At 61.5% G+C, this 27,609-nt stretch overlaps 1 protein-coding gene across 1 annotated transcript in view; it reads left to right on the top strand.

Moving 5' to 3' along the window:
- The window catches only part of LOC112911455 (adenylate cyclase type 1), a 97,011-nt gene that overhangs the window by 31,425 nt on the left and 37,977 nt on the right, over positions 1-27,609 (top strand). Inside the window, exons 4-8 of the mRNA XM_072762782.1 lie at positions 1,517-1,628; positions 15,214-15,341; positions 19,705-19,863; positions 20,107-20,248; positions 21,474-21,629. Coding sequence (XP_072618883.1) covers positions 1,517-1,628; positions 15,214-15,341; positions 19,705-19,863; positions 20,107-20,248; positions 21,474-21,629 — 697 coding nt within the window. The remainder of the gene's footprint in view (positions 1-1,516; positions 1,629-15,213; positions 15,342-19,704; positions 19,864-20,106; positions 20,249-21,473; positions 21,630-27,609) is intronic.

The raw sequence follows: 27,609 nt of genomic DNA, 5'->3' as shown, positions 1-27,609 counted from the left end.
GGGGTGGTTTCTGATTTTCAGAGTTGCCACAGTGTATTATCTGATTTTCTGTGAAAATATATGCAAGTGTGCAAGAAAGCGTGAATGTATAGCTCATATGGAAATGAAAATGCAGTCCCAGAGGGAGCCCACACATTGGACTTCTAGACAAAACTTTAAGTCACATATATATATTTTTAAAGATTTTATTTATTTATTTGAGAGAGTGAAAGAGAGAGAACATGAGCAGTGGGAGGGGCAGAAGGAGAGAGAGAAGCAGACTCCCCGCTGAGCAGGGAGCCCGACCCAGGGCACAGGGCTCCATCCCACGATCCCGGGGTCATGACCTGAGTCGAAGGCAGATGCTTGATCCCCTGAGTCACCCAGGTGCCCCTAAATCACCTGTTTGAAATACTCTCAAAGAACAAACCGTGTCTAAATAAAGGAGAGCATGAGAAAGACTTCTTATCAAGTAGACTATACCAGTAAAAAGGTCGAGATTATAAAAAACCAACCAAACAGAAATTCCAGCTTTGAAAAGTACAGTGACCAAAATAAAAAGTTCACTAGAGGGTCGGGGTGGGGGTTCCACATTGAGCAGATCTGAGCAGGTTGTGGAAAGACTCGGGGAACTTGAAGACAGCCACCTGAGATCAAGGAGCCTGATGGATGGAGAGAGAACAGAGGCTGGGGGTCTCGAGGGACGCCGGCCGGTGCGACAGCCCCCCCAGGATGAGTCTCAGAGGAGAGGAAAGGAGGAGAGAGAGTCTTTGAAAAAATAGGACTCAAAAGGTCTGAAATTTCATGGAAAGCAGTAAAGTACGCATTGCAGAAGCCCTGTCAGGACCCGCACGGAGCCCCCCACGTGGTCGTTGAACCCTAAGGGCCAGAGATCAGGAGAGGAGTGGGACAGAAGTGACGGCCGGCAAGACCAGCGTGGGATTTTTCACCAGGGATGGTGGAGGTGGGGGCTGGGGTGACGTGTTCAGGGTGGAACGAAACAGGCAGGAATTCGGTATCCAGCAAAAACGACGGTGACGGCAGCTCGGTGTGGCCGTGTGCCTCACGCTGTGGCATCCGGGGAGGAGGCTGTGCGGGTGGCGGGCGCCGTTGTTTAGACCCGCCCCGTTCCGTAGTAAGCGGATGCTCACGTGGCAGGCTTCCGTCCCGCGAGGTGAGGCCCTGTCCCACCGCAGGACCCAGGTGGCCCGTCCATGAGGCGCAGGGGTTCGCAGCGGGGCTCCAGGGGCTGCAAGGGCTGAGGAGGGCCATCCGGGGCTGGGGGCAGGTCTGGTGGCTGTGGAGCTGTGCCCTGCCCGTGTCCTGGGGGGTCAGCAGGAGCTCTGACGCCCCCCGGGGTGGCGAGGGCCTCCCCTGCTTCCCCAGCCGCTGCTGCTGCCACCTGTCAAACAGGACAGACCCTTCCCTCCCAGGCCGGCCCGAGGAATAACCAGGGAGGGTTATTTTGGGGTGCTCGTAAGGCCGCTCTGGGGACCACATACCGTGGAGGAGGCAGCCTGGTGCGTTTCTCTTGCAGCATCCTCTTCGCGGACATCGTGGGCTTCACGGGCTTGGCGTCACAGTGCACCGCGCAGGAGTTGGTCAAGCTCCTCAACGAGCTCTTCGGCAAGTTTGATGAACTGGCCACGGTAAGCGCAGCCCCCGATGTTCGCGTGTCACTGGAGCAGCCTCGGGGGCTCCGGGGTTGCAGGTGCGACCTCGCGGATGCCGAATGCGTCGGTCCCGCCCAGCTGTCGTCACCCACAGCTTCTGCATCACCGCCCGCGACTCCTTTGTGCAAAAGAGGGTGCTTGGCCGAGCGCACCCAGGGCGCCCCGAGCTGGCCCCAGACCGAGGGTGGTGGCTGGGTGGGGAGGCCCCGCCCTGAAGGTCACCTCAGCCGGTTGGTGGCGTTTGACGATGCCGAGCCCCCTTGCTGTGGCAGGAGACTGCTGGCGTTTTAAGAGCTTCCTGGGGCAGGTCACGTGAAGGCCTGCAGAGGTCAAGCCCAGGCCTGGCTCACTGCCTGGTGTCTTGGTGCGGAGGCAACGGACTGCCTGGTGTCCTTGGACCTGGATGCCGGCCTCCCTTGCCCCACAAGGACGTGGGGGGACGTGGGGACACAGCCCCGTCCACCGGCCCGGCCAGCCTGCCCCTGGACGCAGAGGGGCCCTGGGCAGGTAGTCGGGGGTAGGGAGTTCGCAGACTGAGAACTCTTCACCCAGGGAAAGAACTTGGTAGAAAGAGTGGACGGATGTCCCCTTGATGAGGGAGGGGGAGGAGCGGTCCCCGGGCCAGCGTGCCTCGTACAGTGGAGTCCTGAGGATGTCCCACGTGCGTGCAGGGCTGGGGGAGGGTACCCCGCGGGCTGCAGAGTGCCGGGCGCCAGCATTCGCCCTTGACCCACAGGTGAAGTGGGTGGCTGTCACACGGGCTGTGCCTGGTTGTAGTTTCGGGACCGAGTCAGGAGGAGAGCACTCGGCCTCGGGGGCGGCGGCATGTGGCCCTTGGACGCTGCCCCCCGCCCTCCACCCGGAGTGTCCTGGAGGCTGGTCAGGATCTTGAGACGCCCAGTTGGGAGTTCGCCGCTTGCTCGGACTGGGCTGGCGCTGGAGGCCTTTCTCCTGGGGCACCCACTGTTGTCCCGGGCCGGGGCTCTGCGGGACCCCGTGTGGGGAAGGCTGCTGGGTCTTTCCCTAGGATGAAGGGAGGGGGTTGGCTCTCTGTCCGTTTTGGGGGCACTGCCGGGCCGTGAGGTGCCCTGGCAGCCTGGGCGCGGGGGTGCTGGCCTCGTGCCCTGGGGAGCAGCTGAGGCTCGGCCTCCGGGGCCTCCGGGGCCTCCTCCCTCCCTGACACCTGTGGTTTTGGGGAAGCCTGATGGAGGAGTCAGGGTGACCAGTCCCGTGTGGCGTGTGGAGCTCACGGACACGGCCTCCCATATTAGGGTCAGAACGTATGTTTTGTCCGAGGCCGGGGTGCCTGGTGGCCCGGGGCTTTCTGGGTGCTGCTCTGAGCTTTCTGGGGCCTGCGCCTTTCCCCTGCCCCTCCACGAGGAAGCTTCTGGATGAGGATTCACTGGCCACCGGGGCTTTCTGAGGACAGGCTGCTGATGTGAGGGGTGTGCCCTCCCCCCACTGTCCGAATCTGTCTTGCCTGGTCCCGGAGGGGACGTGTTCCCTCAGTGACTCAGTGGTCAGCAGTGCCACCAGCCTACCGCCAACCCCCGCCCCTGCTTGGGTCGCTTACAACAGCCCCCGCCCCCAGGGTGACAGGAGTCTGTAGAGTCTTAGCTTGTCCTTCCGTGGGTACACGGTTGGCACATGTCTTCTCCCTGGCTTCAGCCAGTTTACTTACGTGGCGCGTGACTGCGTGCAGCCCACTTCTCAGTGTCCTCTCGTGTGGACTGTGGCATCCCCAGAGTGAGGGCGGGGTGTGCTGGCTGGCCCACTTCTGCTCGGGGTGGGGGCGACAGGTGTGGGCCTCCCCTGACCGCAGGGTGGAGGGTGGAGAGGCTGTCCCCGGGATGCATGGTCTGGGTCTTGTTCTCGGCATGAAATGTGTGGCGCGGGGGCTCGCTGTCCTGTCCCCTTCTTTCTTCATCAGCTCAGGATACATCAGGCTCCCCCTGGCCCAGGTGGGGCCTCCCGGGCTTGCCCCCCAGCTGCGATGTCACCATCCCTTTGCATCGGCACCCACTCAGGGCTCACGCGGTGGACATCTGCTGGGCCTGCTCTGGGGACAGGACATGTTCCAAACACCTCTCAAGTCATCAGACTTGCCTTCCTGTTTTTGTTCATTGAATTTATTCCTGGGTATTTTATTCCCTTTGATGCAGTCGTAAATACAATTATTTCCTCCGCTTTTCCGAGCATTCACTGTGGCATTCATTCACACCTCAGATTTCTGCGTGTTGATTTCACATCCTGAAAATTTGCTGAATTCAGTTATTAGTTCTGGCAGGTTCTTGGTGGCATCTTTAGGGTTTTCTGTAGATATTGGCCATTTGCAGAGAGAGATAGTGTGTGATTTTCTTTCCGTGCCCGGTTGCTGAGGCTGGGACTTATGCTGTTGGATGGGAGTGGCCTCCCTGTCCACTCCTGACCCTGCGGGGGAAGCTCTCCTGTTCTCACTGTCGGGGCCGATGTGTGCCGTGGGCTTGGCATCCCCGGCCCTCACTGTGTCGAGAAACGTGCCCTCTGCACCTGCCGTGTGGGGAGTTTTTATCCTGAAAGGACGTTGCGTCCTGTCAAATGCTTGTTGTGCATCTGCTGAGACCATCATGTATTTCTACCCTTTCTTCGGTTAATGCGATGCATCACATCGATCGATTTGTGGGTATCGAACCATCCTGGCATCCTGGGAACAAATCCCACTTGGTTGTGGTGTCCAATCCCTTTGATGTACTGTTGGAAGTGGCTTGCTCATGTTTGTTTGGGGGGATTTCTGCATCTGTGATCATTGGGGGTATTGGTATTAGTAAAAGATCCTCGTCTTTTCTGGTCAGGTCCAGTGGTTTTGGGTTCAGGGTAATGCTGGCCCCATAGAGTGAATTTGGGAGCTTCCTTAGAGCTTAAGAAGTGTTGGTGATCTTCAAACGTTTGGCAGAGGTCATTAGTGAAGCCATCCGGTCCTGGGCTTTTCTGTGTTGGGGGCTTTTGATCACTGCTTCAGTCTCCGTACTAGAAATGTCTGCAGATTTTCTGTTTCTTTATGATTCGGTCTTGGTAGGTTGAGTGTTTGTAGAGATTTATTCATCTCTTCTTTTTTTTTTTTTAATTTATTTTTTAAATTATTATTTATTTATGATAGTCATACAGAGAGAGAGAGGCAGAGACAAGGCAGAGACATAAGCAGGTTCCAGGCACCGGGAGCCTGATGTGGGACTCGATCCCGGGTCTCCAGGATCGCGCCCTGGGCCAAAGGCAGGCGCCAAACCGCCGCGCCACCCAGGGATCCCTTATTCATCTCTTCTAGGTTGTCAGGTCTGCTGGTGTATAAGATGTGTCCCTTTTTATTCACTACTTGGCTCTTTCACGAGGACACGTGATTGTGTGGGCTGCAGTGGGACATGGTGGGGCATGTCCATGTAGCTGTGTGGGGGGGCATGCACGTGTGTATGGATATCCGCGAGTGCATTGCACACATGCATGAGAGCGTGTGCGTATGCAGTTGTGCACACACATGTGCATATGGACACGCTTGTTCACGTATGTGTGCAGGTGTCCATGTGTGAGTATGTGCATGTGGGCTAAGATTTGTTTTAGCTGTCTTCCTGTTACGTTTCTGAAGGATGCTGTTCTATGGCTTTCTTTCCTTATGTCGTCTTCATGTGGAATCTTGGTCAGGCTGGTCTCCTGGAAGAGTTTGGGCATGTTTCCTCCTGTTCCACTTTCTGGAGATTTTCTTTCTGAAACTTTTAACCAATTCTTAAGAAAATTTGTGTATTTGAGAGAGAGAGAGACAGAGCACGAGAGAGCACAAGTAGGCTGGAAGGGGAGAAGCAAGCGCCCCACTGAGCAGGGAGCCCAACTGGGGGCTCCCTCCCAGGACCCTGAGATGACGACCTGAGCGGAGGGCAGATGCTTAATTGAGCTGCCCAGGCGCCCCTGGAAGTTTTTATGTACAAGTTCAATTTTTAAAAATAAGCCTATTATATATATATATCTATAAAATCAGGGATTTTTAAAAAAGATTTTATTTATTCATTCATGAGAGACACACACACACACACACACACACACAGAGGCAGAGACACAGGCAGAGGGAGAAGCAGGCTCCATGCAGGGAGCCCGATGTGGGACTGGATCCTGGGTCTCCGGGATCACGCCCTGGGCCGATGGCAGGCGCTAAACTGCTGAGCCACCCAGGGATCCCTAGAATCGGTTTTTTTATATGTATGTGATATATCCATATACGATATGCACACGTCCATATATCGGAGTGAGCTTTGTGTTTCTTAGTCTTTCGAGGAATCTGTCCATGTGAGCTAAGTCACCGAGATTGTTAGAATAAAGGTGTTTATGGTATTTCCCTGTTAGCTTTCTAATATTTGCAGAAGCAGCCGTGACATCACCTCCTCCTTTTCTGACTGTGATAATTTGTGCTTCCCTCTCTCCCCCATCATTCTGGCTGCACCTTTATCAATGTTATCAATTTTTGTAAAGAGTTTGCTTTTGGTTTCATTGTTTTTCTCTGATTTTTTATTATTGTGATTCTTGTGCGTTCCTTGTTTTTCTTTTACTCTTGATTTTGTCGTTTGGGAAGATGGAAGCTGAGACTGCTGATGAGGATCTTTCCCCTCCAAATGTGAAGAGTTGGTGCCGCAGACCAGGCGGGTGTCTGGCTAAGGTGGCGTCCCCACGTTGCTGAGACACTGTGTCCTCGTTTCCCCTCGGTTCAAGATGCTTTCTAATTTCCCTTTTAATTTTGGTTACACCCATGGCTTATTTAGAGATATGTTTTTTGAGGGATTTTTTCAAAGGTCTTTCTGTTTTTGAGTTCACATTGAATTCTGTTGTGGTCAGAGAACACATTTTTTCAAAAATTTGAGTCCTCTTAAGTGCACGGTTCAGCACACGGTCTCCTCAGGACCTGAGCAACAAGATGCACTGAGCTTCCGTGCCATCCTCGTGTTCTGGGGCGTAGTGTACACGCGCTGAGGCAGGCTGGGGGCCGGCTGCTCACGTTCTTACTCTGCGTCATTCCTTACGTCCTGGCTCCCGGGTTTCTCAGTTCCTGATCGAGGGGTATGGAGTCCGCGACTTACTTAGAGATCTGTCTGCTCCCTGTGTTCTCAAGCTCTGCTACTTGATTTGTAACATTTAGGGTTCTTAGGTCCTCTTGATGAATTAACTTTTTTAAGATGTTATTGATTCATGAGAGACACAGAGAGAGAGAGGCAGAGACACAGGCAGAGGGAGAAGCAGGCTTCATGCAGGGAGCCGGATGTGGGACTCGATCCCGGGACCCCGGGATCACGACCTGGGCCAAAGGCAGGCGCCAAACCACTGAGCCACCCAGCGGTCCCATTCTGTTTTTTTAGAGACAGAGCGTGTGTGTGCATGTGAGCAGGAGAGGAGCAGAGGGAGAGCTGAAACCAAGAGGCGGATGCTCAACCTACTGAGCCACCCACGCTCCCCTAATTAGCTCTATTTTCATGAAGAAATGCCCCTCGTCCCCTGGAGACCTAACGTCCTGTGTGAGCACGGCCGTTCCAGCTTTCCTTTGATTATTGCTGGGAAGTGTGTCGTTTCCATCCCCCTTTTTTCCCCCAAGGGATTCATCTCTTTTTCTCTAACGGGCTGGGTTTGTCTTTTCTCCCTCGAATCTGACCGTCTGCGTTTGCTGTGCTGTGCCGTCGGCCCGGGTTTGGTTTGTCCCATCTGTTCTGTGTCGCGGTTTTACTTTTCCTGCCGTTCTGTGGGTGTAGGGGGTGCGTTCTGTGACTCTGCCCTTGCACCTCTGTTGGCTCCTGAGTGTGCACCGTTGGCTCTGGCACTGGGCTGGCTGCTCCGGGGTCTGCAGCAGGTTCCTGGACGTGGTCCGAGGATCTCGCGGACGCCTCCTCATGCGCCTCCCTTCCTGGCCCGTGTGAGGTTGCTGCTGTGCGTGCTCCCCTTGTTGTCATAAACCCCGTTCTGCATTGTTGCCATTTCTGTTTGGGCAAACGAGCCGTTCCCTTTAGAAGAGGGAAGGTGGGGTCCAGCCTGTGCGGGTGGCCAGCGGGTCTGCGGTGGGTGCTCTGCAGGGAGGAGGGCAGCCAGCGGCGAGGAACCCGCTCCGTCTCTGTGTTTCTGAGAAGGGTCTTCATTTTGCCTTTATCTTTGGAAATTCTTTTCACCCGTTCCTTACAGGCTGTGGGTCATCGGGTCGTGCTGTCCAAGGACGCCGCTCTGGTCCTCCGTGCGCAACGGGGAAGATGTCTGTTTCCTGTGACTGCTTTTAAGGTTTTCTCTTCATCACTGGCTTTAAGCAGTTTGACTCTGATGTGCCTCCATGAGGTTTTCCTCACGGACTTTGGGCTTCCTGCCCCGGTGGGTTTATGGTTTGATCATCTGGGTGAGAAAGCCCTCGACTGCTCCTCACACATCCCCCCTTCTTTCAGGGACCCCGGTTTACCCGTGTGTGGATCTTGACGTCCCACAGCTCACTGATGATCCGTTTTCATTTTGGCCTCTTCTTCCTTTTCTTTCGTTCCGGATGGTTTGTGCTGCTGAGCTGTCCAGGTGACTGGCGAGGTGTGACCTGCTGTCCGTCTGTCCGCCCATCTGTCCAGCACCGCGTCGTCTCGGAGATTATGTTTCCATCTGTGGAACTTCAGCATGAACCCCCCACACACGCCAGCCGCCCTGTCGAGGTCGCTGCCGGCAGCTGAGGATGACGACCCTCTGTCCTTGAGTGCTCCGAGGGTGTTGGGTGTGTTTAAAACCTACGTCCCATCCGCTTGAGCCCAGCTCCGAGGAGACGCGTCTGTGTGCAGGACGCGGGAGCCCCGTGAGTGCGCCTGCACGTGGTCACCCAGACACACCCCGCCTTAGCAGGGTCCCTGCGGGCAGTGAGACCGAGGGTGAGCGTGTTGGCTTGGTCTCCACGGTCTCCAGAGGTTGATTGACCCTTGTGCCCGGCGGACCGCAGATGGACACAGTATTTATTGCTTGAGCCACTTTAGGTTTACATCTGCTCTGACCACAGGGCTCTTCTCTGGATGCGGGGAGAGCAGCCCCACTGGGAGAAGCAGACGTCGCTCCACGCACGTCCAGGCTCCGTGGGGAGGCCCAGACTCTGGCTGTGCCGGCCGCGGAGGCGGCCTGGGTCCCACGCGCCCCTCGGGACTGACAGCCAGAGACCATCCTCCGTTGGGGCTGCGCCCCAGGAGCTCCCGGCCGGAGCTTGGTGCACTCTGGTCGGTTCTCAGCCCCCAGGCGGCCTGTGCCTGGCACACGGCGGGTGTACACACTCGGATGCGGCCGGCGTGGGGTCCAGTGCAGTCGGCCAGCTTGGACGAGCCTGGGAGGCATTGCCTGTCGGGGCGCACGGTGTCCACGCGGGGGCTCTCCTTGGGACTCCGCCCCGGGCTTGGCCAGTCTGCGCAGTCTCCGCCGCACACGCAGTGGGGAGCCTTCCTGGCCCCCCTGACCCGCTGGATAGGGATGCGGGGAGCTTGTTGGTTGGGATTGTGAGGGAAGACGGGGCGGTGAGGACGGGGAGAGTCTGGCCCAAGCCGCGGGGCTGTGCTCCCCCGGGAGCCGCCAGAAGGTGACCCTGAGGACTGGTGAGGGTGTCCGTCTCCAGCGCCCGGGGTTCCTCTGCATGTGGCCGCGGAAGCCAGTCCGGGAGCCGGAGCTCGCTGCGGTGTGTGCCCACGTCCCTCCTCCTCGCCGGGCTCCCCTGGGCTCAGCAGGCAGCGCGAGGACTCAGTGGCGCCCTCGGGTCTCCTGGCGCCTTGGCTTCCTGGCCGGTGAACGTGAGGAGCCCCGGTGGCCTCATGCCCGGAGGTGGCCTCCTCCCCGAGCGTGCTGCAGGCCAGGAGTGTACGCGACGGCCAGCTGCGTCCCCGGCTGAGCGGTGCCCGTTCCGCAGACGTGCTGTGCCCGCGCCGTCAGGCTTGCACGCGGGTGGGCTGTGGGGCACGCAGGGGCTCGCCTGGAGTGTCCCGCGCAGGAGGGGCCTGCATGGGGCAGTGTGGTCAGGACTGGGCCCGGCTGTCCCGAGGGAGGAGGAGACAGTGCAGGTGGCGTCCACCCTTGGCTTCGGGGACCGTCTCCCCGGGTGAGCCTTGACGTGGTGGAGGCGTGTGCACGACAGCCAGGGGTGCGAACCGGCTGCAGAGCGTGTGCACACGCAGCCACGAGCCGTCGGGGGTGGGCTGCGGGGACGAGGGCCCCAGGGCTGTGGGTTCTTGCTGAGTTTTAATTTTCGGAGCTTCCTGCATTATGATGAGCCCGATTTAATTCTTCCTTAATGAGCAGGAAATAAACACTTCCCTGAAACAGCAGGCGGTGTGTGGAATGCGGGCACTGGGGTTTCCCGTGGGTGGAAGCCCGGCCGCACTCCCTCGCGGGCGGCCGTGGGGGCTCCAGTGCGTGGTCCCCCGGGGTTGCCCCAGTTCACGATCCCCCGTCCTTGCTGCGTGGTACCCGGGGGGCTGCTCTGGTGCATAGTCCCCAGAGCACCACACCCTCACTGAGGTCCCAGTGAGGACCCCAGGCCCCTGGGGGGACTATGCACTGGGGACAGCCCGGCCCCTGTCGCCACCCCCAGAGTCACTCGCCTGGTCGTCCCCGCCCCGCCTGCTTCTGGGTGCAGAGATGTAGCTTCGTTTCAGGAGGGGACGATCACTCCTCGTCTAGGGCAGCTCAGGGCTGTGGGGTGTGGGCCCCCGGGAAGGTGGGGGCACCCGGCTCACCTGGGGGTGCCTGCGTGCTCCTGGGGACACGCTCAGAGAAGCTGCAGGGAGAGGCCCAGCCCTGCCCTCGGGGGCTGGGGAATGTGTCGCGTGGACTCACCTCTGCATGATGGCAGGGAGGACACAGCGGCCCCACCTGACCCCTGTAGCCCCTCTGGCTGGGGCTCTCCTCCCGGGTTCTAGATGTCACCGCACCTTGTGCTCACAGCCTGGGCCCCAGCCCCTCCCTCGAGGATGACGAGGCCGCCGCGATGCCTTTGTCACCCGCCCAGTGGACCGCCAGCGTGGAAGCTCTGGGTCTCTCTGGGCCGCGGCACCTGCTCGTCATGTCAGGTGTTCCCTCCTTGGCAGCCTTGTTCCAGGCGGGATACGTGTCTGGGTTTAATATACGTTGGGCGCTGGCCGATGGCACGGAGCTCGTGCCACTGGTCACGGCCCCGCAGACCCTGAAGAGGGCAGGGCAAGGCATGCGGGGCGCAGAGGGGGCTGGACAGCGTGGTGGGGCTTTCTCGTGGTTTCCACAGCGGAAGGGCGAGGCGGGCGAGGGGCCTGACCAGTCGGTAACACGGACCCTGGCTCCGGTGTCCCTTCCTCTGTGATCTGGCGGCCGGCGTGGGCGGCAGGGCGAGTAGAGCACGTGGGGTGGGGTGGAGGCTCCAGACCCTTGGGCTGCCGTGGACACAGCGGGACTGGTCGTCGCGGCCCCTGGATGTCTGTCAGGACACAGGCCTCGGGGCGGCTCCTGCCCACCACCTGCCCTGAGCCCTCGGGCCCCTGGGGCTTGGACCCCGCCTGGTTCCTTCGTGTTGGGGAGCCTTCCTGGGTGCCGCCGGCCTCCCCGTTCCTCCCCTGGCGTGCCCTTGGCCGGCTCCCAGCTCCTTCAAGGCTCGCGGTTTCCGTGGTCCCTGCGTGCGTGCGACCCACCTGCCGGCTGCTTCCCATGACGTCCGTCCCATGGGGGGCCCTGGCAGCTGCCCCGAAAGCGGGGCGCTTGGCGATTCACTGCGGTGAACTTTTCCCATCATTGTTCCTGCACTTATTGGCTCGTGACTCTTTACATCGAAGAAGGTTCACACGTCAGCTGATGGGTGATCCTCAGCAACGGTGCCCGCTTGGCTTTTGTCACCGATGTGCTTTCCGACTGAGGAATGGGCGCCCCGGAGCCGCCGTCTGGCCCCTCCGTCCCGGGCGTTCCTGGGATTGTGGGCACCTGCTGTGCCTGGATGCATCCCCCAGGCTCTGGGGCCTCCCCGCGGGCGCCTCCCGCCTCCAGGGACGAGGCCGCCCCCAGCCCGTGTCCCCGGACGGCGAGATGCCCCCCCACCCCGCCCCGCACACAGATGCGGCAATTGCTTCCGTCCTCGGGAAGTGGTTTTCCAGCTCGTCCTCCGGCGTCTCAGGACGCAGGGGTGAGGCTGTTTTGGAAGAATAACGGCGAGTTCTGTGTTTGTGTTGCTCTTTCCGCCCACTGGGTCGCTCCGCTCCTTTGATTCTCCCCCGCACGTCCCTTCTCCCTGAGGCTGGACGTCCCGGCGCCGGCGACGTCCTTTCCCTCTGCGCATCGAAGGCTCAGAGGGACGCTGCCCGCTCGACACGTGTGACAGGACCCCGCGTGCGGTTTCGGGTTCCTCGAGGCCTTTCTTTGTTTTGTCTGCGGCTGACGTCCCACTGGACACGCAGTCACAGCACCCGGGCGCAGCCGCCGTCCCGATGCCGTCACCCTCCCGACGCTGTCACCCTTAGGGCTTATTTCATTTTGGTGTTGCGTTTTGAGCATCGCTGCTTGCCGTTTATTTATTTATTCAGATTTTTAAAAATTGATTAGAGGGAGAGACGTGAACACGAGCAAGGTGACAGGCAGAGGGAGAAGCAGACTCCGTGCTGACCAGGGAGCCCCATATGGGGCTTGATCCCAGGACCCCGAGATCATGACCTAAGCTGAAGGCAGACGCTTCAGCTGAGCCTCCCAGGTGTCCCTCAATTGAATTTTTTGAACTGTGTAAAGTATTTGCGTGGCTTGGTTCCGCGGTGGAGACCCCGAGGCCTGTGCGTGGAGGGAGGGCCACCCCGCCCACGGGGTCGGGCTTCGTGCTGCCGTGGGCGGTCCCCTCGGTACCGGTACCAGGAGCCGACGTGCACGATGACCGCCTGCTGCCCAGAGCCACACCGGGCGCGGGGCCGTCTCGGGCCAGCCTGGGCCTGCGGAGTCGGCGCTGGGCTGATGGCCTCTCTGCGGCCGGACAGACGTGGCTCCTGTGTGGCTCCTGCCCCCTCCGGCGGGCAGAGGCTCTGGGACCACAGGACCCTCATCCTACCCCGGGGCCGGCTCGCAAGGGCCGGGTGAAGGGAATTCTGTGCGGATGGTTCAGGAGGAACCGAAGTCGCGGTGGATGGTGGTCCGCGCCTCCTCCCTGCAGACGCTGTGGCTGACGTCGTGGGTCCAGGCCCCGCGGCTGCCCGTTCGGCCGCGCGGCGGGTCAGAGCTTGTCCCTGAGGCCCCGCGTGCGGCCTTCCTGCCCGGATCCTCCTGCAGCCCCTCGGGCCTCGCTGGCCGCTGTGTCCCCCAGCGTGGACATGTGGGCGGAGGTCTCAGAAACCGCTGTCCCATCGTCATCGCAGGGGCCTGGCTCCAGCTCCCGGGCTGCCCCTCAGGGGCTTGAGGTTGGAGCACGGCCAAGTCGGTGCAGCACCTCCTCTGTCTCGCGAGCTGGCGCACGGCAGCCGGGACTTGGAGGTTAGAAGACGAGGTGAGGCGTTCGCTGCTTTCAGCCCGGGCTGCCGTGGGCTGTGCCCTGCCCTGCCCCGCAGCCGGGCAGCCGGGAGGGGTGGAGGCTGACAGCGGGACCTTCACCAAGGACACATCTGCCGCTGACAGCCTGTAATTAGGAGGCTGTGGCCTCTGGACGCTGCCTGCTAAGTGGCTTTGCCCTTCCTTGGAGGCCGGCGTGCGGGCCGCGTGCTCACTCCCAGGGCTCCCCGTGGGCACCTCCCTGCCTTCCTGCGGCCCGCGCACACCTGGGGTCCAGAGACAGCCGGGGGCACAGGGACACCCTGCCGAGGTGCCGATGGGCACACATCACCCTTGAGGTGCCGGGACCCGGGCCGGCTGCAGGAATAGTGCTGTCACCCCTGGGCTCCTCGGAGGTGGGGGTCTGCAGCCCCGGGCCGATCGCTGGGAGGACGCCCTGACGCCCAGGACACGGGCGAGGCTTGGCGGTGGCCCCTGGTGCCATCCCTGGGCCCCAGGCCTGGGGACGGGACGTTGGGAGAGGGCTCCCTGTCCTTGGCCTGCGTGAGCGTCCTGGCCTGCCTGCCCACTGGGGACGATGGGGACGGTGGGGCAAGAGCCCGGAGAGAGCCCAGGGCTGCCTGCTGGCGGGAGGCTTGGCGAGCGTGGCTGAGGAACGTGGGCCGGCTGACTCCCAGGGGCCCGGCCCTCGGCTCCCCCGGGGGGGCGTCTGCCTCCGGCCATCTGGCTCCGGCTCCCCAACACCAGCAGAGGACAGGTGCCACCGGCCCGACCTTCCTGCGGGACACCGGGAGCTCCTTTCCGCAGGCAGGAAGGCCGGTGGGGTCCTAACAGGTGGCTGCCACGGTCCCCTGGAGGCTGAGTGGTCAGAACCAGATGTCCCTGCGCCCAGCTTGCAGTCCACGGGGGAGCCCCAGGGGGCCGGGCAGGCGCCCTGTCCTCTGACGTGGGACGTGGGTGGGGCTGCAGGAGGCGGGAGCTGAGGGCTCTCACGGTGAATTCTCAGGTCAACCTGTAGCACCGGAGAACACCCGGAGGGGTCGGTCCTTCTGGGCAGGCGGAGGGCAGCATGAGCAGAAGCCGGGGGATGTGCTCTCAGTGGGGCTGCAGTCGCCCGTGGGCCCAGGGCACCCGCGACACTCCCCGTGTGACCACGGCCGCGCTTCTCACTGCTCGTGTTCGTTCTGGAAAAGGTCATCGTTTTCCGTGAAGTTTGCGACTTCCGTTACCGTGTCGCAGGCTTGCCGTCCCCTCTGAACGAACGCGTGAATGCGTCTTGGAGAGCGTCTCCCTCGTATCTCGTGGTCACGCCCGTGGACCTGAGCCACTCGCGGGAAGGAGTTTTGTGAGGCCGTCTGCTATTTTAGGGACGTAGAGGGGAGCGTTACGGAAGTGTCCGAGGATGATCACAGCCGAGAGCGGCGGGTCAGCGTGTGACAGGTGCTAGGAAGTCTGCCCCCGGGCGACGGCGAGGTGGGCGCGACACTCTTACTGTTGCAAAGTGCCAGAGCGGCAGTTCTGAGATGACCCTGGGTGGCGAGGTCAGGGTGCAGACCCTGGTGCGCCCCTTGCGGCTCGGGCCCCGGCCCCGGCAGGTGACTCTTCATGGACAGCCGCCCACACATCCCGTGGAGGCCAGCCGCGAGGACTCAGGTGTGTGCACCTGCCCTTCAGGGGCCGGTGTCGGGGGTGTCTGGCACCATGCACAGGGGCCAGCAGGTGACGGTCTGAGGTAGTGGTCAGGAGGGAAGCAGTGCTGGTCCCCATGGAAGAGAGAGCTGGCTCCAGGCTGGGGCTGTGTGGGTGTGCCAGCTGGGCCGCGGGGCGGGCAGAGTGGGCCCCTGCGTGGGAACCGGGCTGAGTGCAGGTGTAGGGCCGGGTGGGTGCCCCAGGGTGTCCCTGACCATAGCCCTGGGGGCCGCTCACCTTCCTGAGGCTGCCCTGGGCTCCGAGGGGTCCCCTGCCTGTCGTGCTGCACGCTCTGTGGTCTCTGGCACCTGGTGGTGAAAGTGCAGGTGCCCAGGCCCCGGGTGGGTCACTAACCTGGGATTTCTCCTGTCGCCCCCCCCTCCCCCTCCAGGAGAACCACTGTCGCCGCATCAAGATCCTCGGCGACTGTTATTACTGCGTGTCCGGCCTCACCCAGCCGAAGACCGACCATGCCCACTGCTGCGTGGAGATGGGCCTGGACATGATCGATACCATCACGTGAGTGCCCCGCGGTGACCGTCCCCGCGGCGACCGCCCCCGCGCTGTCCCGTCCACTCTCCGAGAGCCAGGCCGCATGGCGAGGCGTGTGTGCCTCTGGGACCCCCTCCTCTGCATTTTGCTGGGACGGCATTTCTTCATCCGTGGCCGTCCCGGGCATTGTCGGGATGGCGTTAGTGGGGCGGGAAGAAATACGCTTTGTCGCGTAGCCTGGCCGGGCATCCAGGGAGTCAGCCGGGTTCCACTTGAAGGAACTGCACGAGCTCGGCCTTGCGCCTTGGCGTCCAGGTGCCCCGTGCCGAGGGGCCTTCGAGGGAACAGGTGCGCGTCGCCTGGACACCGCGGGCCGGCCGTGTCCACTTCTCAACCAGCCTGTCTCGTCCCGTCAGGCAGCGGGATGAAGGGTTAGGGACCCTCGGTCGGGGTAGGAACGGCGTGGGGCTGGGAGGCTGCGCTGGTGGCTGGAGCACCCCCGTGCCCACGTCTCAGCAGCTCAGAGGGGTGGGTGCAGCCCCGCAGGGTGGGCTTAATTCACAGGGAGCGCTGGCAGCATCCACACTCGGAGCTGAGAAGTGGCGGCAGCAGCGTTGTCTGGGGAACAAGAAAGGGGAGAGAGAGATGCAAACGAGGAGGCTCCGAAGCGTGGACGGGTGTGGAGGTGCGGCGTCCCGGAGCCGGGCAGCGCCCTCGGGGACAGGGTGGGGGCCCTGCGGGCAGTGGGTCCCTGTGCCAGTGGTGGCGGGTCTGCGCCCGCACCAGGGTTGGGGGCGGGAGAGGCCCGGGTGAGGCTAACGTGCATCCAGACACTGGGGCCTCTGCCCTCGAGGGGGAGCTGCGCTGGGGCAGGTGGGCAGGGCCAGGCAGGAAGCACAGGTGCGTCTCCCAGAGGGTTCGGAGGCTCCCCCTCGCGACGGCATCTTCTCGTGTCCCCGGCCACGTCCAGCCATCAGAGCGCCGGGCACCACGTGCCACGAATCCGCCTGCGGTTCTCATCGTGTCCTTTGTCAGCATGTGATGTACACCCCGTCGCGCGTCACCCCTCGTGTCACAGCCCGTGCTGTCTTATATGACGTCGCGTGGGGCTCACGCCCAGCAGCTCTCACGTCGCGGCCACATCAGTGTGGAGCACGGCCTGGGTCACGTCCTGTGTCGTTCTGGGACCTCCTGGGCCAAAGTGAGGTTGTGCAGGGGGAGGTGCGGGGAGGCAGGTGTCCACTCCCCCGTCAGCCGGTCAGGGGCGCGTCCCCGGCAGGGCCTGCCCAGGCTGCCGCCAACGGCTCGTGCCGTTGATGTCCCTGAGGGGGATGACGCCGGCCGCCCCTGCTGGGGGCCTCCTGGGGGGACCTGGTGCCCCTGCCGCCCCCAGGGCTCCTTGGGTGGAGAGGCGCCCGGAGGCGTGCCTGGGACGCCTGGCTGCTCACGCGGGCTCTGGGCCTGCCCTGGTGCGCCCCACCTTCACCGCACTTGGGCGGCCTCGGAGGGATTTCTGTGACCGTCTCCTGGCTGCCCCAGCCCGGAGTTCTGCGCCTCCCCTCGGCCTGGCTGCTGTGCCCTGTGGAGAGGTGGATGGGCCACCTGTCTGCCCCTGCTCCGTTCACTCGGGGCGGTGGGGGCCCCTTGGCTGTGTCTCCCGCTCGCTGAGGCTGAGCTCCAGGCTCCCCGACCCTGTCGGCCCTGAGACCCGGCCTTGGCCTTGGAGGCCGCCCACCCCGGGGCCAGTGGGCATCTTCCTTGGGCTCCAGGGCTGCCGTCTGCATCGGCTCCGGATCCCCAGAGGCTTCCATGGCCTCCTGGGGTTCCGGGGCCCGGTCTCTGTCTCCACAAACTGGGAGCGTGTGCTGGGCGCCGTCCCGGTTGTGGACAAGGGCGAGGGCCACCAGAGCCACAGCTCGGAGCCGGCCTCCTGCCCACGATGAGCCCCTCTTCCCTTCTCCGGGGGCCCCAGCGCAGGGCCCTGCCTGTGTGCATCTGCCGCATGGTGGGCCTCACGCAGGGACGGGCTCCTGGGGGGCCACTCCTGGCCTGACGGTGGCCTCCCTCACCCTCCGCACCGCCCCCTCTGACACAGAAACGTGCGCAAACGTGTGTATTTGTGTTTAGCCTGGAGCTCTGTTAGCACGAACCTTGCCCGAGAAGAAGCGAGGAGCAGTGGCCAGGGCGGGTGTCTGGCCTCTGGCCGGGCTGTGTGCTGCTGTGGTTGGGCCCGCGGCACCCGGGGAGGACGGCGGCTTCCTTCTGGGCAGGGCCTGTCAGTCTTCTCCCTCGGAGCCCCGAAGGCGCAGCATCCCCGAGGCCCCGCCGCGGCCCGGATGGCTGGAGTGAGTTGTGGGCGACCGGCAGGAAGGTGGTGCTTGCAGACGCCCCTCGCCAGGCCGCGGCGTGGTCGGCTCCAGCTGGGGGTCCTCGGCACACGGGGGAGACCCAGAGCCGGGGGCTGGTTTGGGCCGGTTGTAGGATTCTTAGAGTATCTGCTGCAGACCCTGTGTGCGGTTCCAGGGTGCTCAGGGTTGGGGATGCTGCTCCCTCGCCCCGAGGGTGTTGCCTCTCTGGCAGTACACCCAGTCGGGGTGCAAACGCGAGAGTCCCTGGACTTGTGAGCTCAGGACAGGCGTGTGAGGGGCTGGGTGTTTGCTGCCCCTGCATGAACACGGTCACGGTTATGGACGGCCTCTCCTCAAGGCAGGTGCGTGCAGGCCCTGGCCGCCAGGGTTCTGAGCTCTCCTGAGGCTGGGGGTGGTGGGGGGGAGGACGTGTGTGTTCCTGGTGCAGCGGGTGGGGGCGATCTTGTGCTCCACTCCATGGGAGGCAGGTTCGCGTCGGAGTAACAGGCGGGACCGTTGGCACACTCTGGGTTCAAGACCGCGCAGGGCGCTGATGTGGAAGCAGAGGCCCAGGGCTCCCTCCTTGCGGGGTGGGCGCCGCTGCTGGGGTTGGGGGCTCTCCGGTCGGGCCGGCCCTGGTGCTCTGCTGGGTCCCCATCAGCCGGAGCCTCAGTGCCCCCCTCCGCGGCTCCTCTGCCCCGGCCCCTGAGGCTACAGAGCGTCGGGTCGCACAGCCACCGGCAAGCGGGTGCCGCTGTGGTGCCAAGGAGACGTTAGCCGGACACGCTTTGCCCCGGCTCTGGTGTTTGGGGTTACGTCTCCGTGAGGCCTTCCCTGATGCGCCTTTTACTGAGAAGTGAGTGTCCCGGTAACTGCATCTGTTGGCACATGTTTGAGGCAGAGCTTTCCAGAGCAGGTGAGGGTGTGTGGGTTGTGGGATTTGGTGGGCGGCTGGCTGGGGTGCTGCGTGCCACACGCGGGTCCCCGCCTCCCCGTCCCTGGGCCCCTTCCTGGCTGCAGAGGCGGAAATGTTAAAAACGCTCAAATGGACCGTGTCCTGCTTTTCTCATTCAGGTTTCTCTGTCTTCCTTTCTGTTTGCAAATTTCAAAACAAAAAAACAAAACAATTAAAAAAAAACCCAACCCAAATTTTAACCTCATTTTGTTTGTCTTGGCGCCTCTCGTTGGAGGTTGGGAAATGAGTGATAAAGTTAAAATTGAGAGAAACTACGTTCATCACGTGTAAAAGTCAATAGGTATCGAGGACACATCCGTTCAGACTCCCAAGTAACCCGTGGTGCACGCGGACTTCTGGACGTGCACCGGGGACCCCGGACCCGACGCGAAACACTGTGGTTCTGGGGATGGGCCCTCGGTGGGCACAAGGGGCGGTGATGGGCACCCGGCCACGGAGGGTGGGCCAAGGGGGACGCGGTCCTCACGGGCTGGGGGAGGGGGTTCCTGCAAGGGCAACCGGCACCCAAAGGCCCTGGCGATGGGCCCGGGGGGATGGGGGTGAGGGCCTGGGAGGGCTCCCTGGAGGCTGCGTCTCAGCTGGGCCAAGTCGTACTAGGAAGAAGGTGGGCGCACAGGAATCAACCGCAGTTTTGAAGCAGGAGGGAGGTTGGTCTCTGAGCTCACGGGCCCCCTGCTGTGCTGGGCGCGTGGGGGTCTGCCCCGGGCTGGGCGCGGGTGGGGTTGGCTCCAGGGTGGCGGCCTGGTGGCCCTGCATGTCTGTGGTTTCCCTTGGGGAGACTTGCTAACCCCGGGGCCACCGTGTCCTGGGCCGTGGCTCGGCCTCCTGGTGTGGTTGGGCTTTGCCGCTCATGCGGAAGGCCCATTGGACACACCTGCCGTGGGGGCCACCTGTGGTCAGACCAGGGTGGCAGAGGGGCTGGTCACCTGGCTCGGCGCTCCCTCTGGCACCTGACTGTGGCCATGCGTCCCAGAGCCGGGCGGGGACCCCATGCTCCCACCTGTCCGGGCTCCCCTCACGGGTGTACACGAGGGCCCAGCTCATGCCCGTGACCTGTTTCTTGCAGGTCGGTGGCCGAGGCCACTGAGGTGGACCTGAACATGCGTGTGGGGCTGCACACCGGCAGGGTCCTCTGCGGGGTCCTCGGCCTGCGCAAGTGGCAGTACGACGTGTGGTCCAACGACGTGACCCTGGCCAACGTCATGGAGGCCGCCGGCCTGCCCGGGTGAGTCGGGGGGAGGCGATGTGCTCCGGGCCAGAGGACTGGTGCAGGTGCTTCTCTCTGCTCGTCCCCTGCGCTCACCCGAGGAAGGGAGGCCCCATGGCTTCACTGTGGTCACTTGGCACTGCGTGTCCACGTGCCTGGGCTGCCCCTGACACAGGGAGCCTGAGTTCTGGACGCGCCCGCGGGGAGGGCCGCCTGCCGCCGCCTGCAGGCCCTGGGCATGGCGGGGCTGCTGTGTTGCAGGAAGGTCCACATCACGAAAACGACGCTGGCGTGTCTGAACGGTGACTACGAGGTGGAGCCGGGCCACGGGCACGAGAGGAACAGCTTCCTGAAAGCTCACAACATCGAAACGTTCTTCATCGTGCCGTCTCACCGGCGGAAGGTAGGCTCCGGGAGGGGGACGGGGCCCCACTCGCCTGGTCCTGGGCCTGGGCCAGGCCTTCGGGGTGGACGAGCTCCTGGACCCCCAGGCGGAGCCCGGGGTCCTCTCGGGGGCGGGACCCTGCACCCGCCCCCCCACTGACCTTCCTGGGTCTCTACTCCTCTCCAGCAGCACAGGTCAGTGGTGGGGCTGCTGAGGGCTGAGGGTGCCGTGCACGCGGGAGGGCCCGTGACCCGCATAGGGGGCCCTCAAGGGCTTTGTGCCCAAGGAAACGGATTTGGGTGTGATTAAGGGGGCCTAGTTCTTCCAGGGCTCAGGCGAGGGTTTCAGGGCGCAGAGGAGGGTCTCAGGGCACAGGCGAGGGGCTGGGGGCACAGGTTGGGGTCGGGGGGCACAGGCGGGTGATGCAGGGCACAGGCGGGGGGAGAGGAGCACAGAAGTGGGGGGCACAGAAGGGGAGGCCACGGGGCACAGGTGGGGTCTGGGGGCACAGGACGGGGTCTCAGCACACAGGCAGGGGTCGCGGGGCACAGGCGAGGGGCGGGGGTGCAGGCGAGGAATGGGGGCACAGGCGAGTGGTGGGGGGCACAGGTGAGGGGCAGGGGGCACAGAAGGTGGGGCTGTGGGGTACAGGCAGGGTCTGGGGGCACAGGTGGGGGTTCTGGGGCACCGGCGGGGTCGGGGGGCACCAGCGGCTCGGGGGCATAAGCAGGTCGGCTGCGAGACAGAGCTTGAAGCTTCTCCGTCCTGCGTGTCTGTGGTTTGGGGCTGTGCAGGCCCTGTGACCTGGGGCCCATGGCCGAGGGGCTCCCTGAGCTCACTCCTGAAGCAGGGGCAGCCCTCGGGGGCCTGGAGGAGGGCAGGGCGAGGGGTCGCCCAGGACCCCAGCACAGCAGCAGTCACCCAGGCAGGTGGGGCCTGCAGGGCAGGGCCCCGGGGGTCTCTGGGTGCTGGTCCTCGGCCGGCTGCGGCCCTGCCAGCCAGTGACGTCCAGGCCTCCGGGTCCCTCCCTGGCCGGGCCCCAAGCCCCCCACTGCTGCAGGCCCAGCTCCGGGGCCTCGCTCTGGGTCCAGAGGCCCCGGGAGGAGCCGAGAGCCGTGTGCCGTGGAGCCGGCCTGCCGGTCCCGCTCGCCTGTTTGGCGTCCGTGTCCCCGTGAGGTCGTGCCCGGCCCGGGGGCAGCTCGGGGCTGCTCACGGGCCGCCCCCGGGCCGCCTCTCTGCACAGATATTCCCGGGGCTCATCCTGTCCGACATCAAGCCAGCCAAGAGGATGAAATTCAAGACCGTGTGCTACCTGCTGGTTCAGCTCATGCACTGCCGGAAGATGTTCAAGGCGGAGATCCCGTTCTCCAACGTCATGACGTGTGAGGATGACGACAAGGTAGGAGGGCCGCCCGCGCCGTCCCGTGTGCTTCCGGACCGTGTGGCTGCTGTCCGGGCTGGGTGGCTTTCGTTTCCCCGTGAAAATCTTCCTATCCTCTTGCATTTTTTTTTCCATTTGGCATTCCCCGTGCTTCTCGGTAAATTTGTGCTCGGACCCCCGCTGCCGTCTGGAGGTTCACAGTCCTCAGATGCTCTGTCGAGAGGTCTGGAGCCCTGGCCACGGCCTGTGAGCCCTGGCCGCCGTCCCACAGACCCGCCCTCGGCCCCCTCCTGTCCGTGGCCTCCTGCCACGCACCTGCTTGCCTCTCCTCCGTGGCTAGATCGTTGAGTCCGCAGAAAGCGGCCTCCCCTGGGGTCCCCGCCTCATGACCTGGCTCCCGGGAGTTTCTGGTTTTCCCCTTGGGTTGGTCAGAGGCATCCTTGGGGTTTCTCCTCTTCTGCTGGGTTGGGGGACGGTGCCGCCCCGTGCGGGTCCCAGCATCTGCTTCAACCACATGGGCCTCCTGTCTGGGGGTGTGGGCAGAGACCCCAGCCCCTCCAGGGGCGACCCCGGTCCTCCGTGGGGGCAGAGAAAGCCTGGCGCGCCGCCCCTTCCCCTCCTGTGTCCTTGCGTCCTGGGCCACCCCTGCCCAGCGAGGCTCCGTCCACGACTGATTCCCGTTTCCCGACACCGTGACGTCTGTCCCCCGCCGTCCTGGGTTTTGTGCAGTTACGAGGAATTCCATCCCCGCAGTTTTAGGGGCTTTTCAGGAAGAAGCCAGATTCTGCTGGCTGCACTCCCAGGGGTTTATGGCCTCTGAGGGTTTTTGTGGATTTGGCCGTGAGCTCACGTTTGTGAGAATTTTGCTGGGACGTGAATTCCATCGACGCTGACTCCCCGCACCCCCCCATACCCGGGGGCTTCACGTGTGTGGCCGGTGGGTTTGGACATCCCAGGCGGGCAGGCATGTGCACGAGTGTTCCTGGGAGCGGGTCCCGTCGGCGCAAAGCCAGGTCTGAGAGCGTGGTCCTCACCGTCCCCCCCCCACGGGGGCAGGGTCTCCCCATGTCGGGGTTTACTGGTGGGGCTTTGGGGGGAAGCTTCCTGCCCATCTCTCTCAGGCCCTGCGTGGCTGCAGTTAGGATGACGGGCTCCGCGAGCTCCCTGGGTGCACCTGCCACCTGCCCGGCCTGGGTTCCCACGTCCTGAGGGCCCCTGGCGACTTCCCTTTTTTACTATGTTCTTGTGCATCTGTGTGCCTGCGTGAGTGTCCATGCGTGTGCATGGCCGAGTGTGCACGAGGACGCATGCCTGTGCATGTGCGCGCCGGCCCTTCCCTCCCTCCCTGTCGTCTGATGTCCTGCTGGATTCCTGCCCCTCCTGGAGCACAGGGCCGCGTCCCTGAATCCTGGCCCAGCCCCTGACCCCTGAACCTCTGCAGTGCGGGATGCCTCCCAGGTGGGGCCGTGCGCTCCTGCCGACTCTGGTCCTTTGTCTGTTTGCCGGGGACACTGGGTCCTGGCCTCCCACCTTGGGGGTCGCCCCTGGGGTGGAGACGGGGAGTGACAAGGCCGGTGGTTCTGAAGGGCGGGGGACAGGCACCGAGGCCGGGCCAGGATGCCAGCTGGGCAGCTGGGGAGGTGGCTGTCGGGTGACCCTGCCGGGCAGGCCCTTCTGCCCATGGGCGCTGTCCCCACTGACCCCCAGGGCCCGTGTCCCCGTTGAGATGGGGTCTCTCACTGGCCCTGTGTCCCGGTCATCCATGTCCAGGCCTGAGTCCTGCGCAGGCGCCCTCGTGTGTGGCCAGGGCTGGCTGTCTCGGTTTTCTGGACGAATGGTTGTAGCTATGACTTTGGCACCTCTTTTCCACCCTGGATTATTATTATTATTATTACTACTACCACTACTATTATTATTATTAGGTTTATTTATTTATTCATGAGAAACACAATGAGAGAGAGAGAGACAGAGACACAGGCAGAGGGAGAAGCAGGCTCCCTGCAGGAGCCCGATGCAGGACTCAATCCCGGGACCCTGGGGTCACACCCTGAGCTGAAGGCAGACGCTCAACCGCTGAGCCCCCCAAATGCCTGTCACACGTGTGTGCGCTCAGGGCCGCTGTGAGTCAGCGTGGGCATCGTGCTGTTGTACAAACCCGCGGTCGTGGGTCTTGACCAGGAGACAGGTTAGCTTTCTTATGCTTAAAGTGAACCCAGAGAGCAGGCAGGTGGGGGCCCACGTGTCAGCTTCGTGATCATCTTGAGCCAGACCCGTGACCCTGTTCCTGCCTGCCTGCCTGCCGTCATCGCCACGTGGCCCCGCAGGGATGCTGGGGCTCCGGTCATTGCATCCTCGTTTCAGCTGGCGGGAAGGACGCAGAGCAGGCAAGTCCATGTCGGCCCCCAAGCTGGCTCTCCCGCCCGCACAGCCCCGTTCCCCCCATGTCCCTGCAAGGCCTGGTGGCGAGCAGAGCGGGTCCGGGTCACCTCTCCTGCCCGGGGTCAGCCGGCCCAGCCCGGCCTCCCGACTTCCCGCAAGGGCCTCTTGCTCCCGGCGGCTCTGCCTCACCTGGGTCTCTGCGTGGACTCCGATGCTTCCCGCTGGCAGCACGCCGTGCCCCCCCTCGTTGTGGGTCGCAGACCGGGGAGCTGGAGCAGAGAGGTCAGGGGCGCCCTCGGGGCTGCACGGCTCGCCCGCACCCAGGGCTCTGCACCCAGGCCTCGAGCCTGCCCTCCGGCAGGTCAAGAAACAGGCCCAGGCGGCCAGAGTCTGCACCAAAACGGGCACGTTTCCTTGTGACCTTGGCTCTGACTTGTTTTCCGAGGAAACACGATTGTTGTGGAAAGTCCAGGGAAGAACGACAAAGAGGGAAAGTGAGGCCTCGCCGCGGGGCCGGGGAGCTGGGGGGGCGCAGCGGAGGTCCTGCCCTCGAAGGAGCCAGCCCGGGAGGAGCACGGACGCGCTCGCTGCTGGTCGCATGGGAGCAACCTGCCCAGCAGGGGTCGTGGGTGCCGGCTCTGTCCCAACCCGTCCCACGTTCCGGCCGCGTTCCGGAGGGGGGCAGTGATGCACCACCCTGGCCGCACGCACGTCCGCGGTGGCGCCACGCAGTGTGCACACTGGGCCCCCGGCGGGCTCCCCGAGGCCGCAGCTCCCCAGGACGTGTGCACCTGAGCTAGTGACGGGCGCCGCTGGGTGGTGCGTGTGGCTGTGCCCCGGGTCGTCCTGGAGGCCACACTCGGGGCCGGAACGTTCCCTCACGCCACGATCCCCCTTCTGCTGTGCCACACTGCCCCCTCCCAGCCCCCGGGCCCCCCACGGACGGCTCTCCGTGCCGACCTAGCACTGAGGACATCGTGGACGCGGACCCCGGGTTGCGCCCCGGGTCCCCCGTCCCCCGTGGCCGGCTGGCATCCCGCGGGGCGGGCGGGACACCGTTTGCGGGACCCGTTGAAGGACGTTTAGCTTGTTCCCAACCGTGACTGTTAAAAATAAAACCGCAACATTCGCTCGCGTTCTCTTTCGTGGGGACGTAAATGCTTATTATCTGGGACAGATGCCCAGCTGTGCCGCGGATGGGTCTTGTTTTTGGGTTTTGGTTTTTTTTTAAGAAACCGCCAAACTGTTTCCGGAAAGACCGTCCCATACCACGTTCCCGGCAGCCACGTGTGCGAGACGCAGCTTCTCTGCGTCCAGCCAGCTTTGTGCGGTCTCTGCTTTTAGAAAATTTTGGCTGTTCTAACACATGTTTAGTGACTTGCGTTTATTGGCATCTCCCAGGTGGCTCGTCATGCCAGCCACCTTTTCACGTGCTTGTTTTCTGTCCATATATTTTCTCTTCTTTGTTGGCAAAATGTCTGTCTGCTTTGTAATTGGAGTGGTTTTTAAATTTTTTTTATTTTTTATTTTTGGTACTGTTGACTTTTTGGAGTTCTCGGTGAATCCTGGATCTGATTCTACTGTCACACGTGTGGCTTGTCTTTCCGTCCTGTTCACAGTGTCTTTCCCAGGACAGAGGTTTCAAATTTCAAAGATGTCCAATTTACTGATATTTTTTCCTTTCTGGACTGTGTTTCTGGTGTTCTCAGAATTTTCTATGTAGCCCAAACCCTAAAGATTATCCCGTTTCTTCTAAAAGTTTATACTTACGTGTTTTCTGGTTAAACTTATGGTGCATTTTGAATTAATCTTTTATATATACATATATTTTATCACATTTTTAAGTTTAAGTTAGATTTGCCAACATATAGCATAACACCCAGTGCTCATCCCGTCAAGTGCCCCCCTCGGTGCCCGTCACCCAGTCACCACCACCCCCCGCCCGCCCACCTCCCTTTCTACCACCCCTAGTTCGTTTCCCAGAGTTAGGGGTCGTTTGTGGTTTGTCTCCCTCTCTGATATTTCCCACTCATTTTCTCTCCTTTCCCCTTTATTCCCTTTCACTATTTTTTATATTCCCCAAATGAATGAGACCATATAATGTTTGTCCTTCTCCGACTGACTTACTTCACTCAGCATAATACCCTCCGGTTCCATCCACGTTGAAGCACATGGTGGGTGTTTGTCGTTTCTAATGGCTGAGGAATATTCCATTGTATACAGGGACCACATCTTCTTTATCCATCATCTTTCGATGGACACCGAGGCTCCTTCCATAGTTTGGCTACTGTGGACATTGCTGCTAGAAACATCGGGGTGCAGGTGTCCCAGTGTTTCACTGCATCTGAATCTTTGGGGTAAATCCCCAGCAGTGCAATTGCTGGGTCATAGGGCAGGTCTACTTTTAACTCTTTGAGGAACCTCCACACAGTTTCCCAGAGCAGCTGCACCAGGTCACATTCCCACCAACAGTGCAGAGGGTTCCCTTTTCTCCACATCCTCTCCAACATCTGTCGTTTCCTGTCTGGCCAATGTTGCCCATTCTCAACGCTGTGAGGTGGGATCTCATTGTGGTTTTGATCTGTGTTTCCCTGATGGCAAGTGATGCGGAGCATTTTCTCATGTGCTTGTTGGCCACGTGTGTGTCTTCCTTCGTGAGATTTCTGTTCATGTCTTTTGCCCATTTCATGATTGGATTGTTTCTTGGGTGTTGAGTTTGATAAGTTCTCTTTATAACATGTGAGGTTTAGATCAAGATTTCCTTTTTTGCACAGGGACGACCAGTTGGTCCAGCACCCTTTGTTGACAAGACTATCCTCTTCCATTGAATTACTTTTGCATTTAGTCAAAAATCATTGACCATACTGGTGTGAGGCTGTTTCTGGGCTCTCTATTCTTAGATCTCTGTGTCTCACCTGTCACCAGCGCTGTACTGCTCCGACCAGGGTAGGTAGCTACACAATCAGTCTTACCCTTGGGTTGAGTGATTTTGAGAAAAATGAGCTATTCTCATCCCCTTCCCTTTCCATTTATAGTTAAGATAAGCCTGTCTATCTATGAAAAAATTCCTGTTAGGATTTTGATAAGAATTACCTTAAACCCATGCACCGCGGGGCACCTGGGTGGCTCTTTGGTTGAGCATCTGTCTTCAGCTTAGGCCCTGACCTGGGGTTCTGGGATCGAGTCCCACATCGGGCTCCCTGCATGGAGCCTGCTTGTCCCTCTGCCTGGGTCTCTGCCTCTTTCTCTGTCTCTCATGAATAAGCAAATAAAATCTTTTTTTTTTTAAAGAACCTGTGCACATCAATATGAGGAGAATCGACAGCTTTACTGTGTCATGTCTTCTTATCGATGAGCACGTGTGTCCCTCTGTTCATGGAAATCTTTGATTTCTTCCATCAGTATCGTATAGTCTTCAGCATACAAGTAGTGTACGTGTTAGATTTGTAGCTAGTACTTCGTTTTTCTCCATGAGTACATATGGCACTGAATTTTAACTTTGGTCTTCACATGCTGATTATTGGTTTAAGAAATACGCTTATTTTTAGAGAGAGAGAATGAGAGTGCACAAGCAGGGGGAGGAGCAGAGGGAGAAGGAGAAGCTCAAGCAGATTACCTG

The sequence above is a fragment of the Vulpes vulpes genome, chromosome 7, assembly GCF_048418805.1.
Source record: "Vulpes vulpes isolate BD-2025 chromosome 7, VulVul3, whole genome shotgun sequence".
In the NCBI taxonomy this organism is placed as follows: domain Eukaryota; kingdom Metazoa; phylum Chordata; class Mammalia; order Carnivora; family Canidae; genus Vulpes; species Vulpes vulpes.
The sequence above is the reverse complement of the archived record's forward strand: the minus strand, read 5'-3'. Positions and strand labels throughout refer to the sequence as shown.